Source organism: Camelus bactrianus, chromosome 17, assembly GCF_048773025.1.
Source record: "Camelus bactrianus isolate YW-2024 breed Bactrian camel chromosome 17, ASM4877302v1, whole genome shotgun sequence".
Taxonomy (NCBI): domain Eukaryota; kingdom Metazoa; phylum Chordata; class Mammalia; order Artiodactyla; family Camelidae; genus Camelus; species Camelus bactrianus.
The window spans coordinates 27,225,560-27,239,392 of NC_133555.1; the positions used below are offsets into that span (position 1 = coordinate 27,225,560).

General features: G+C 42.6%; 2 protein-coding genes across 9 annotated transcripts in view; one reads left to right on the forward strand and one right to left on the reverse strand.

Annotated features, from left to right (window-relative positions):
- The first annotated feature begins 1 nt into the window (after position 1).
- Positions 2-4,623, forward strand: PDHB (pyruvate dehydrogenase E1 subunit beta). Its single transcript, XM_010968319.3, has 10 exons — positions 2-106; positions 195-248; positions 1,197-1,304; positions 1,395-1,457; positions 1,561-1,596; positions 1,744-2,029; positions 2,432-2,542; positions 2,887-2,978; positions 3,669-3,810; positions 4,088-4,623. The coding sequence occupies exons 1-10, from the start codon at positions 65-67 to the stop codon at positions 4,231-4,233; spliced, it is 1,080 nt and encodes a 359-aa protein (XP_010966621.1). The 5' UTR covers positions 2-64; the 3' UTR covers positions 4,234-4,623.
- A 1,474-nt stretch (positions 4,624-6,097) lies between these two features.
- PXK (PX domain containing serine/threonine kinase like) overlaps positions 6,098-13,833 on the reverse strand; it is a 68,745-nt gene continuing 61,009 nt past the window's right edge. For 2 of the 8 annotated variants that reach the window (XM_074344605.1, XM_074344604.1), the window contains exons 18-19: positions 8,669-8,702; positions 6,098-7,396 (exon numbers count right to left, since the gene is read on the reverse strand). In XM_074344605.1, the coding sequence (XP_074200706.1) occupies positions 7,216-7,396; positions 8,669-8,702 (215 nt within the window). In that variant the 3' untranslated portion in view covers positions 6,098-7,215. Of the gene's footprint in view, positions 7,397-8,668; positions 8,703-11,304; positions 11,338-13,833 lie in introns of all 8 variants that reach the window. The other 6 variants (XM_074344602.1, XM_074344600.1, XM_074344599.1 and 3 more) reach the window with 4 other exon arrangements.

Genomic DNA, 13,833 nt, shown 5'->3' on the forward strand with positions numbered 1-13,833 from the left:
GGGCCTGACTCGTCCGCGGCCCGGCTGTGTTGTCATTCGGCGGCGGCTGGAGGACACGGTCAAGATGGCGGTGGTGGCTGGACTGGCGCAGAGACCCCTCCAGCAGGTAAGCAGCGGCTCACGGGCCCCATGGCGCTGCGCGATCCCTGCCCACCCTGCCTCCCCTCTGAGTGTCCTCTCTCTCTCCCCGCCAGGTCTCCGGGCTGCTGAGAAGGCGCTTCCACCGGACGGCGCCGGCGGCGCTGCAGGTAACTGGCCCGGAGGCTACCCGGGCATGGAGGGGCCTCGTCGCGCCGCGGCGCGGAGGCTGGGGTCGCCTGTCACCCCGGCGAGGCTCCATGGAATCATGGCCGATCTGAGGGAACTGGCCTTGACGTGTCTTACCTAACCTTCGTTTTAAGTTTTTTATTGTGGTAAAATATACATAATAAAATTTATCATTTTGAAGTGCCTATTCAGTGGCACTAAGTACATTTACCCTGTTGTTCATTCTCAACCAGAATTTAATCATCCCAAACAGAAACTGTACCCATTCAGTAACTCCCCATTTCTCCTTATCCCTGGTAACCTCTGTTACACTTTGTGTCTATGAATTTATCAATTCTGGGTATCTCTTATAAATGGAATCATACCATATTTGACCTTTTATGTCTGGCTTATTTCACGTAGCATGTTTTCACAGTTCATCCATGTTGTGGCATGTGTCAGAATTTTAAGGCTGAATGATATTCCACTGTAGACATATACCACATTTTGTTTATCCATTAATCTTTGATGGACATTTGGGTTGGCAAAAGCGTTTGGCAGTGCCTGGCACCTAGTGAGTGCTCAATATGTAGTAGTATTTAGGCTTCCTTGACAGTTCTCTGCTGCACAGTGTACCAAATGTGGAAATAAAACTATCCAGTATACTCTATTCAGGAAACCACCTATGAGCTGATCTGGCCAGCAGGCAGATTTTGCAGTCAGGTGCACATCAAGAAAAGTTCAGTGTACTCCTCATTTACACAACCAACCAAAGACTGGCTGTGTGTGATAGACATGCTACTTTCATTCTTTGAACTTTTAAAGAGAAGCCTATTGCAGTGATAGTTTTTATATTGTATGTTATGGGCAGCATAGGTAAAGGGAGAGAATCTCACTAGTATCCTAAGTAATCCTGAAGCTTATTGACTGTTTTCTCATACATGTGACAGATGACAGTTCGTGAGGCTATAAATCAAGGTATGGATGAAGAGCTGGAAAGAGATGAGAAGGTATTTCTGCTTGGGGAAGAAGTTGCCCAGTATGATGGGGCATATAAGGTAACCAGGATACATGAAAGCTATGCAAAATTGAGGTGGCTGTTGGCCCCCAGTACACTTAAAAGTAATGGGGTCAATGCTTAATTGTAGGTTAGTCGAGGTCTGTGGAAGAAATACGGAGATAAGAGGATCATCGACACTCCCATATCTGAGGTCAGCCCTCGTCTAGAGGCAGTCCTTTGGGGGGCATGTCTGTTAAAAGTGTACAGTTTTAATTTTTTGTGGAGTTTTACTTATGTTGTGTTTTATTTTATAGATGGGCTTTACGGGAATTGCTGTAGGTGCAGCTATGGTATGTAGTCCTCTTTATGAATCTCAGATTTCTTTTAACTTGACCTTTTAAAAACATTGATTGAATGTTGGGGGAGCAAAGTGGTTGTTTGCCACTCTTCATTGCTGTTTCTAATCTTTTTTAACATCTGTGTTTTTGATTTGACAGGCTGGGTTGCGGCCTATTTGTGAATTTATGACCTTCAATTTCTCTATGCAAGCCATTGACCAGGTTATAAACTCAGCTGCCAAGACCTACTACATGTCGGGGGGCCTTCAGTCTGTGCCCATAGTCTTCAGGGGGCCTAATGGTGCCTCAGCTGGCGTGGCTGCCCAGCACTCCCAGTGCTTTGCTGCCTGGTACGGACACTGCCCAGGCTTAAAGGTGGTCAGCCCCTGGAGTTCAGAGGATGCTAAAGGACTTATTAAATCAGCCATTCGGGATAACAATCCAGGTCAGTAGAGTGCCCTGTGGGTCTCCTTTGAACATTAAAGAACTAAAATGAAATATCTGCATGGCAGAAACCTGATAGTTAAGCTTAGACATATAAAAAATGTTAATGGTTTACAGATACAGTAAAGATAGGGAAAAAAATGTTTTTCTTATTTCTGACTGTAAGGGAGCCAGTTAGGTAAAGGAGAAATTTACTCCATACCTACAACACTGGATTAAGCCCACAGGTAAAATTAAGACTGACCAGCTTACAGACGTCAGTACCTAAACCATCCTCCTGGCTCCTGGACACAGTTTGTATGAGGCTTCCTAATCAAGTGAAACTTCTCAAAAAATGAATGATGGTGTTGCACGTACATTTTAGTCATGTAGTTACTTTTGTTTAAATATTTACATTTTGCAGTGGTGATGCTGGAGAACGAATTGATGTATGGAGTTCCTTTTGAACTTCCCTCGGAAGCTCAGTCAAAAGATTTTCTGATTCCTATTGGAAAAGCCAAAATAGAAAGGCAAGGTAAGAGAACTTAGTATACATTTAAGTGTTATTTGTAATCTGTTCTCTCTTACTATTGATCAGATTCAGTCTAGAAGTTACTGCCTTTTACTTTGACTAGGAAATTACAGGTTGAGTTCAAGTTTAAAATGCATCATGCCATGATTGCTCATACACTTGTGCTTTCTGAATCTCAGTCCAGTAGATTTGTATTTCGTTTCTAGGAAGGCTGCCATGTTCCTCATTTCACTGGAATGAAGTTGAGTTTAAGATTTCACAAATGAACAAGAGCCATAGCTGGCTGCAGAGCGGGACAGTGTCTTTAGTTTCAACCTGACTTCTCATCTGTAACCACTTTGTTTCAGGGACACACGTAACCATAGTTTCCCATTCAAGACCTGTGGGCCACTCCTTAGAAGCTGCGACAGTGCTGTCTAAAGAGGGAATTGAATGTGAGGTAACTGGACATTCACTTGTTCTTAAAGAATCAGAAAGTTTCCTTTAAGACCCGGAAAGAGGAGTGTGAGTTCTATAACAGGTTACTCAGATATAAAATCCTGCTTTGTCACTTAGTTCTGCCTCTGCTTAAAGCTACTTGCTTTTCACATACCTGGCTTTTTACCACCTAGGTTCTGGATCTTTTTAGTATCTGCTTTGTCAGATTAAGGTCCAACCTGGAGGTAGAGTTTGGGAGAAGGGAGAACTTAGAAGTCGTTGACTCTAAGTCTTTCATATCCAGGATGTACCACTTGCTAGTTACATTTGGGCAAGTTATGTACTCTAAATCTCAGTTTCATTAGCTATAAAATGAGGATAATACATTTACTGTCCCATCAGGCTGGCTGTGAGAATTACACTTAGTGTAGTGGCTGGTATATGGCAAATAGTCACATTAGTTATTTTGATGAGGAAGTTAAGGCCAAGGGAGGATGAGTGAGTTCTGTAAGTTAACAGAGCTGCTTCTAGTAGAAAGACTTTTGTTGTAATTACAGTTTCCCCTTTGACATTTTGTTCATGAATAGGCAGATTAGATTTCCCTAGACCCAGAGATTAACAGGAAACAGGAAGGGAAGTGGTATTATGGGGATGTGACTGTATTTGTGAGCCAGTGGTTCTGTAAAGCTTACTATTTATCATATTTGTTCAGGTGATAAATATGCGAACCATCAGACCAATGGACATTGAAACAATAGAAGCCAGTGTCATGAAGACCAATCATCTCGTAACTGTGGAAGGAGGCTGGCCACAGTTCGGAGTAGGAGCTGAAATTTGTGCCAGGATCATGGAAGGTATTTCAGAGAAACTGATTCCAGAATGCTCAGGCTGTAATCCACCTTGTGTTACAGGACAAAAAGATTGAAAGCTAGGGGTGGTCAAATGACTTGAATTTTCAACTTGTAGCTTGGTATTTTTCCTTCGGGTGAATGTTTTAAAAAGCAAAACCAGAAACAGTTCTACATAATTAGCGTCCCGTTCAGATTTCCCTCTTTGGGCAGACACACCTGTGCTGAGGTGGTGGCGCTCGGCTGGTTCGTCGTGCCTCACTTGAGCTTCCTTCCCTCCTAGGCCCTGCATTCAATTTCCTGGATGCTCCTGCAGTTCGAGTCACCGGTGCTGACGTCCCTATGCCTTATGCAAAGATTCTAGAAGACAATTCTGTACCTCAGGTTAAAGACATCATATTTGCAATAAAGAAAACACTGAATATTTAGTTCTGACCTGAATTTCAAGTCACTCGGATTTACCTAAAATACCTGCTGAGACTTCACCTGGATTGTCTGTAAGACCTTATGACTCATAGTCATCTCTAAAGTAACAACACAGATGTTTTTATACTGGAAAGAAGTTTAAATGTTTGTATGTGGAAAAATTCTCCTGCCTAGGTTCCATGCTTTTTTGGTCTGTTACAATTGCCATGTTCTTTGAATAAGATGACTGTAAAATTTTATCCTCTCACTAGAAGGGCAAGGTATGAACGTGACAGAGTCCTGATGAATGATATCTCCAAAGAAAAGATAACTTACATGTAAAAAATAAAAGCATATAATCTACATTTACTGTTAGATTGTTTTGATAAGGAATAAAGGAATTCCTAACTATGACTGATTGTATTTTTATACTCTTGGAATAATAAATGTGAGGTGGAAGTCTTAAAATTCTGTTAAGAAATCATTGCTGCCAGGAACTAATCACCAGACTGCATCACTTGTAACAGGAACTTGTTCACCAACTCTTCAAATACCTAATTCTAACAGGTTCCTTTTAAAATTAAACCAAAATCCATGTTTTTTGGTTTAAAACAGACATTCCACCACACACTGCCCTCTTCAGAAAGTGAGATGGAAAAGATAGATTTAAATTAGTTATAGTTTCAGAATATATAAACAGCTCATACAACTTAATAAGAAAGAACACCAAACAACCCAATCCAAAAATGGGCAGAAGACCTAAACAGGCAGTTCTCTGATGAAGAAATACAAATGACCAATAGGCACATGAAAAAAAATGCTCAATATTGCTAATTATCAGAGAAACACAAATCAAAACTACAATGAGTTTATCACTTCACACCAGTCAGAATGGCCATCATTCAAAAGTCCGTGAACAATAAATGCTGGAGAGGGTGTGGAGAAAAGGGAATCCTCCTGCACTGCTGGTGGGAATGTAGTTTGGTGCAGCCTTTACGCAAAACAGTATGGAGGTTCCTCAAAAAACTAAAAATAGACTTACCATATGATCCAGCAATCCCACTCCTGGGCATAAATCCAGAGGGAACCTTAATTCAAAAAGACACACACACCCCAATGTTCATAGCACTGTAACAGCCAAGATATGGAAGCAACCTAAATGTCCATCGACAGATGACTGGATAAAGAAGTTGTGATATATCTATACAATGAAATTCTACTCAGCCATAAAAAGTAAAATAATGCCATCTGCAGCAACATGGATGGACCTGGAGATCATTCTAAGCAAGCCAGAAAGACAAAGAAAGATACCATATGGTATCACTTATTATGTAGAATCTAAAAAAAAAAAAAAAAAAAATGAACTTATTGGCAAAACAAAAATAGACTCAGACATAGAAAACAAACTTATGGTTACCAGGGGGGATGGAGTGGGAAGGGATAAGTTGAGAGTTCAAGATTTGCAGATACTAATATACATAAAACAGATAAAACAAGTTTATACTGTATAGCACAGGGAACTATATTCAATATCTTGTAATAACTTATGGGGAAAAAGAATATGAAAATGAACATGTGTGTTCCTATATGACTGAACCATTGTGCTGTACACCAGAAATTGACACAACATTGTAAACTGACTATACTTCAATAAAAATATATTTTTAAAAATAGTTATAGAAGCATACACATGGCACCTAATTAAAATAGGAAGGCAGGACTGTTAGCTGTTATTAATTTAAAGGGAAAATGTGACACAAAAGAAAATAGAGATAGGATAAATGGGAAGGAAACTTTAGAAATACTGTGTGGATCTATTGTTTATCTTTACAAAAGGTATTATAAAAAAATTCCCATTTAAAATAATCTAGCCAAGCTACAGACAACATATTTTCTTGACATGGTTTATTTTAATAAAAAATACAGCTGAACATTTATCACAGATTACATGAAACTATACACAATGACATTCTCTCTGCATAGTAACCAACACTGATGTGTATAACTTGAATTTTAGATGGATTATTTATAATCCTTTAAAGTGCAATTTATTTAAGGGTTTAAGCAAATCATAGGATAAAGGATCTAATAAACGAGTAACACTAAAAGGATGATATATTTGGATAAATTTTTCAAAAGTCAGAACTGATTTATAGATGCCAAATTTACTTACGTTGTGATAATAATCCCCTACAAACCCCAAACTTGACTTAATTGCTGTGGATTAAGATCCTCTAATTGGCAAGAGCTTTTTCTGATGTTAACATTTTTTGTCCATTCAATACATACTAAGCTAACTAAAAGGAACTGAGAGTCTGGAGTAGTTGCTATAGCAGCCCTGAGTTCTGTAACCACAATGGTGTTCCTGTTTGAGCTTAGAGAATATTATGAACTTCCCCTCATTCTACTCGAGGGGAAAAGGAAGAACTCAGTGGCTTCTCTGACTCAGCGACATAATTACGCTTTGGGCTACAGTGTTAATGTCTAAGACGAAATTAAGGTAGCAAAAATGGGAGTTACCTAAGGAATAACCAGAAGAAGCTTTAGAATAGAGAAATGAACTATGAGAGGAACCGTTCTAGGAGCTGTCTGACAGGACAGGAGGGACTGCAACACAAAGGCCATTCACTGCTGTGACTGAATATTGTCATTGTTTTTGTTTTTCGTCTGTATCCTTCAGTTAGTGGAAACATTGATTCCAGTATGCTGCTGCCCCAAAAAGATGCCCATTAGAGGATGAACAAGACTCCTTTAAAATGGTAATAAAGGAGCAAAATATTTCTTAAGGCAGCAATGCCAGCCTGATTTCATTCTACTTGAAGAACATTTCCTTCTTGAAAAGCCCCTTATATGAGCATCTGCAATATCGGATGTGGCTGCACTGGCTCAGCAATTACTCATCCAGAAAGAGGGTGCATTAGGGGTTGGAGGTGGAAGGGAAAAAAAAATAATCTTTTCCCTCCAACTGTAAACACGAAGCTTTAGCCGATCTTAGGAGCGCTATAATCACAGGTTTCGGCTCTCCTCAAAGTTCCTTTCTGGAAGTTCTGGATGGAGCTGAGTAAGGCCCCTCGGCTCACCCCGTTCACAGCCTGGGGCGGAAGCTGTGGGGGCACCTCTGTGCTCGCAGGAGGCAAGGGAGCTGCTGGTGGTGGAGGCGGAGGAGGTGGAGGTAATGTGGAAGTCCCTGTGGAGGAAAAGGAGACAGTCAACACCCTTCCTGACACCCTGCACACGTGCTACTGCTCAGTCCTGGGCAGAAAGGACTCTGGTGAGACTGCAAATGTTTCCCTTCAGAGAGGCCAAGATACCCAGTTCAGTATGTTTTTTAAAAATACTGAACAGGAAAGCTAGAAGCATTAAAGGGGAATTAATTAAAGGTTGCCATTTCTCCCAAATAATAGTCATGTGAGAAAGACTGAATAACTATCACGGATTATGTGAAACTGCACCTACTGTCAATCTCTCCGCAGAGATGAGGCTCTACCTCCATTTCCAAATTTTAAAAATAGTCCCCAAAGAAAAGTTCCATTAGCTACTTTATCCAGGTCCCAGGCAGCTCCACCTACTCCTGAGCTAGCAATTAAAGACAGACATCTGTATGCACAGAGCTGGGCTACCCAAATACCAATTACTAGTGAGGGATGAACAGCTTTTTAGCTGCTCCAACACACATGATTTTTGAAGGATGTGATTTAACGTAAAATGGATTCTCGGCAAGGAACCATCGCCTGCTGGGTTATGGGTTCCCCAGGGACATCTGTCTTGAATAATCATTTCCTATTTGGTTGCATGAAAGAAATATAAAATGCTAATAACTGTGAGCAATGCACAGCAGAGGGCAGGGGGCTTTCTCTCTCCAGCAGCGGTGTTCTCAAGGAGTCGTCTTCCTCGAGCACCCTTCTTCCCACTGGGGCCCAACCCAGGGACAGATGGAGCTGCACTAGCCCTACATTTTTGCTGCCGCTTCAGGGGAAACTGGCTTGCCCAGCTCTACCCTGGTGGGCAAGAAGGAAACCATATCAGTATCCGAAACTTCCCTTAGCTTCCAGGCACATGAACATTTGGCACTTAAATTTTACAGTTTTGAAAAGATGAATTGTTCTCTCTGAACAAAATAAATACTAAGCACAAAAAAAGGCCTGCTTTAAAGAACTTGCCTGTGCCACACAGTTAGTTGCCTCATTTCCTGCGAACCTCCTTGTGACTCCACCTCTCCAATTTTAGCCTTTCCCTCTACCCCGTCCTAGGGCTACCCCAGTGAGACATTCTGCCAGTGGCTTTCCCCCCTAAATTGCCACTGAGCTGTGGTGGTAACAGGTCAACATACCAATTACTGTTTGAGTTTAAATGGATGAGTGGTCAGGATCATCAATAAAATACTTCAGTAAGTGCATCCTTTTTACCAAGTGTGACAGGCAATGGGCTAAAGTCTTGCATTTCATAGAAAACCACTCACCTTCCTTTACATCTTTTACCCAAACCTAAGGCAGCTGAAATTAAAGAATCACACAGATACACACACTCATGCTCTGCAATCTTGGAATTTTCAAACAATGATAATAGAACAAAACAAAGAAACATTAAATACAGACAAATGAACAAAATGCAATTTTCATTGGTTCTATATAGTAACAACTAATGAATGAAGTTCTACTATGTTCTATGTCACGGTGGACTATGGGGAAATGTTCCTGGCTTTGTGTTACAGGGTTACGAAGGTAAAAGGGACTTCAGACCTGAAATGACTGTTGAGGTGAGAAGAGCAGGGAGAATAAGCATTCCTGTGAAGGGGGTTCTTGGAAAGTGGCCAGTGAAACACCAGGAGGAGGGGAGATGGGCTCTGGAGACCCTGCAACTCAACTGCAGCACTAGGAGACCCTGGAGGACTCGGCAGGCGCCCACGCCTCCTAGCTGCCCCTCGCTCTCCCCAGCACTCTCACCCGATGGCCAGAAAAGGGCAGTGGAATCTGTACTTGACAAGCAGGGCCCAACGTGCACCAGAAGCAGCGCCGGCATTTCTGCCTCCAAGCTTTGTGCTTTGACCCTGGCAGAAGTCAGTGTGGGTTACAGACGAGAAAACAGGCACTGGGCTGCAACAGCACTTTGTTTTGCTAAAGGCACCAAACTGGCCAACCAGAGACTGGCTACCCATCTAACCCAGGATCCTGGGAGGCTACAGATGGACCTCAGGGGCCAGACTTGGGTACAGGCTGCCATCTTGGCACAGAACTAAACTGCGTGGCTCTCATGAGGAACCAACCCTTGACTTTGGCCTCATTACCAGGCACTCAAAATTAAAAGTGCAAATTCACTCCCACAGAGACTGGGAACTGGGGGTGGTGTTTGGTAAATGGATCTTTATTTTTCAAGTCAAGGCTGAAACTTACCACTTTAAATGAATCTCTCTAAATATGGAGACAGCATAAACACACTGTCAAAAGTGCCACAGGGTAACCTGTGCTTCTAAAGCAAACGGGATGCTGAGGGCTGTGCGAAAAGGAGAGGCTGCTCGTCAAGGGGGAAGAGCAAGGTTACCTGAGTCCCCTCACAGAGGGCCGGCCCGGTCCTAAAGAGCCCACTGTCCCATGAGGTTCACCTTTCCTCACTGGGCCAGCGACAACTAGGGTGACACAGGATTAGAGCAAGGGACAGCTCAGAACCCTCTGGAAGGGAAGAGGAGGTCCAGAGTCAGAAGGTCAACACTGGAAGAGGCAGGATCACAGACCCAGGGACTCACAGTCCCTGATTACAGACCCTATCTTTTTTTTTTTTTTTTTTTTTTTTTGGCTTTTCCTTTTTGCCTCTTGTATGGTCCACAAAATTCCTTTAAAGGCTCAGTGGGGCTTAAGCTACAACACGTTAGTAGTGATGTGGCAGGGGAAATGTTAACAAGGGCCACATGCAGAGTTGGCTCTTTGCCCTGTGACAAGCCTGGGGACAACTGCCTACTGCCTGAGTTCCCCCACTCCCCAAATGTGAGTGAGCGCCACCTCGTCAGAGGCCTTCCGCAGCCCTCATTCCAGGGCCTCAGACAAAACCAGACAGATTCCATGTTAGATTGACTGCCAACTGAATTCACCCAGCTTTGAAAAATACTGGCCTGCAACAACCCAGGAAGAGGGATGCTCTGAAACAGCTTATCAACAATGATAACAGGTCAGTCCTGATCTCTCCAATCTCACCTTCTCTTAGACAAAATCTTGAAAGCCAATTACTCCACCCTCCCCAGGATCCCTGGCAATCCAGTGGAGGCCCTGGAACAGGCTGCAGACTCTTGCAGCAGGAGCATAGGTTAGCTTTAGGGAGGAACTCCCTGCCAGAAACATCCTCACCAGCCTCGTGGAGAGGACATCTGAGGGTCCCCTTTCCTTGGGCCAGCTCTGACAGTGGGCAGTCTACCAGTGTCTATAGGTCTGGATTGTTCTGTGGTGCACACACACACACAGGTGGGGAGGCCATGTGGCCACCAGGCCAACACCAGACCTACCAGCTACCCTCAAGAGGGAATGGAGGGGCAGTGACCCCTGGAAGCAGGCAGCTCCCCCAGCTCTTGAGAACTGCCGTGGGCTTTTACCTCAGATGGATGAGGAGGCTGCTCTCCTGTTCCAGCTCAAGTATTATTAAGGATGCTTAAAAAAAAAAACTGCTTTTCCCTGTTGTCAGTTATAAAAGCCAGTAAGTTGCCTCCCCGTGACAAGAAGGCAACTACCCCATGCCCTTTCCCCTTCGTCAGAGTAACAACGAACCAACATTTTTGCAGCAGCAGGACTTTGAGATGCTGGCTTCCAAAATTAAAAGATACCAAAATGCCATGCAGTTGATTTGCAGATTTTAGAGCTGTATTTTAAAACCAAAATCAGAGTGAAAATGAAGATTGTGAAGGTCGTGATGAAAGTGAAATGAATGTAAATGAAGTCACTTGGGTGCTTTTTAAAGATGCTGTATTTCATTTAAATGTGCAGATAAGGAAATCGTCTCGAATCTCCTTTCCCATTTGTTCATCATTTCAGTGAGCTAGATGCACTGGGTCCCATTTCACATACAGAAACAGAGCATCTTTAAAGTTAGAAAAATCAGTATAGCTTACATTACCGAAAATTCACGTTCAAAATGGTGCATGCTCTACTGAAAACAGCAAAGAGAGAGAGAGAGGGGACACAAGTCATTATTCAGATTTTAGTGTCATTTAATCAAATAGTAAGAGATCATAAAATATTAGTCTGAATCACATGCTGATTATTCTCACTGCCAAACTAGGACGTACTTAAGTTAACCACAAGAAACACTGGTTTGTAAACACAATGTGACCTTTTTAGAACATGGCAAACACATAATAGAGTAACCAGTGAGTCACTTTCTTCTTCATTCTTTTTTTTTTCTTTTTTCTGAGCCATTTAGGTGCCATTTTTAGTATTTACAAGCACAACACTCACTTCAGAAGACCCACCAAGGTTTTACCTCCCCCCAAAAAGTGGGATGAGTACTGGGAGTGTATCTAGTTTTATTACTAAAAAGGACAGTTTATCAAGAGGGCAGAAAAATTAGAACTCACCACTTCTCCAAGCAAAACTCCTATGATCTAAAATGGAGATCTGTCTCTTTAAAGATGGGGAGACTGAGAGCACAGGGCAGATCCAAGGGGAACCCCTGGGCAAGAGCATGGGGCCCCCCTCCTGAAGGTGCTGGGGTCTAGAGGCTGAACAGCGCAGTGACTAGCATTAGCTTACTTAAGGCTAGAAAAACATTTTTTAAAAAATAGTAAACATTTTTTCCTGTCTTCTTTTTAACTGACTAGATTCCAGGTTAACTGTGAAAGATAACACCTTCCCTGTCATTGAATTCCAGAATTCCGAATGAACCAGTCGCCCCACTGCAATCCCTTGAGGGGGGTGGTCAATGATGTCCATGTGGGGGCAGGGCAGGCTGACCACTGACCTGGGGCAGCTCCGGGAGGATGCTGGGGACCTGCCCCACCCCACCCCACCCCACCAGCTGAGGAACCTGGGGGAGGGGCTCACACACTTGGGCTTGGAAGCAGGGAGGAGGCTGCAAGCTAGCAGGAGAGCAGAACCAACACACTGTTTGGAGAAGCAGTACAGGGCAGACCCGTTCATCTCAAAGATGGTGACTGCTCTGTGTCCACATAGTTTTGAGAAAAAAAAAGGCAATTCTTACGGCCAGAGACATCAATTCTGAGCCTAGAATGGGTTTAAGATTTTGATCTGGCTACATAAATTCTGGAAGCTCTGACATTCTAAATAAATTCATCTCTTTTCTTGTGCCTTATTTATTCTTTTTTTTAATTTATTTTTTTAACTGAAGTACAGTTGATGTACAATATTGTATAAGTTATAGGTGCACAATAGAGTGGTTCACAGTGTTTAAAGGCTGTATGCCACTTGTAGGTATTATAAAATACTGGTTATGTTCCCTATGTTGTACAATATATCCTGGTAGCTTATTTATACATAATCGTTTGTGCCTTATTTCTTTTTAACCTTCCTTCCTGTTAGTCAAGCGCTCAGTCACTCTGTGCCCACAAGGCTCTGTTTCCCCTCCTCCAGCTCTCCTGTCATTCTTATAGACTGGGTTTTCTACTGTCAGCTCTTTCTCTTCAAAATTACTGCTTAAAATTATAAACTGTAAGGAAGAAGGGCTAGAATTCTCTTGCACTGCATTCATAGCTTATACCTGATAGCACCTTACTGCTCATAAAGCCCTGCTGTGTACATTTCCTACCTCTTAAAGACCAGGAATTCTTTTAAAAGACAGTTTCTGAAAATGGAAACTACTTGTCCAAGGTCACACTGGACAGTGGTGGCGCCACCACCCAAGCCCGGGGTTTCTGAGTCTTCCTTCGGGGATCTTTTCATGCCAGACAAGCACAGGGTTTAACAGCACAGCCCTTGGAGGGCACCTGGGAGAGCAGGCACTCAGTAGAAATCGGGTAAATGAGCAACGACAGAACCAGGTTTGAATCCTGGCTCTAGTGTGACCTTGGTCAGCGTCCTTTACCACCACGAGGGCCTCAAGCTCTCTGTCTGCAAAATGGTGCTGTAAGTTATAATTCATGCTCATTGGATAGGAAGGTATTCATGATGATTAAATAACACAATAACTATACATCACTTAGAACAGTACCTAGCACAAAATAAGCACTTAAAAGATGTTAAATATGATTATTAATAACAACAATAACAATTTGGGTCTCCTGCTTACTAAGCTTTCTCCAAATACTCTTTTGCAATTTTTTTTTAAACACACACAATAGCAAGGCAATAGTTTTGCCTGCTCCCAAAGGAAGAGTAGGAGCAAATATCGAAACCACTCAGCTCTATGAATACAGGGTGCAAACACCAGTTGGTGACATTGACCATGAAGTAAGTCAGAGCAAAGTATTTTAAAGTGCTTGAAAGAGTGATGTTCTACAGGCAGGAAACGTCAGCGTTAGCAGAACACCTAGTGCTAGGAATGCTATCACTGCAAAAAAAGTTTTAGAGAATCCCACCCTACCTGATGGAATCGCCAGCAGACCTAAGGAAATGATACTTCTTCCATCAATTTGGTAAAGATTTCAAGAAGAGACCCCATGGCAGGGAGGAGCAGTGAGAAACGGGAGAG

Excerpts from the sequence above, each read along its gene's own strand:
- PDHB (XM_010968319.3), top strand. The coding sequence starts at position 65 with ATGGCGGTGGTGGCTGGACTGGCGCAGAGACCCCTCCAGCAG. Across the intron at positions 107-194 it reads CGCAGAGACCCCTCCAGCAG|GTCTCCGGGCTGCTGAGAAG; the intron begins GTAAGCAGCGGC and ends TCTCCCCGCCAG. Across the intron at positions 1,597-1,743 it reads TTGCTGTAGGTGCAGCTATG|GCTGGGTTGCGGCCTATTTG; the intron begins GTATGTAGTCCT and ends TTGATTTGACAG.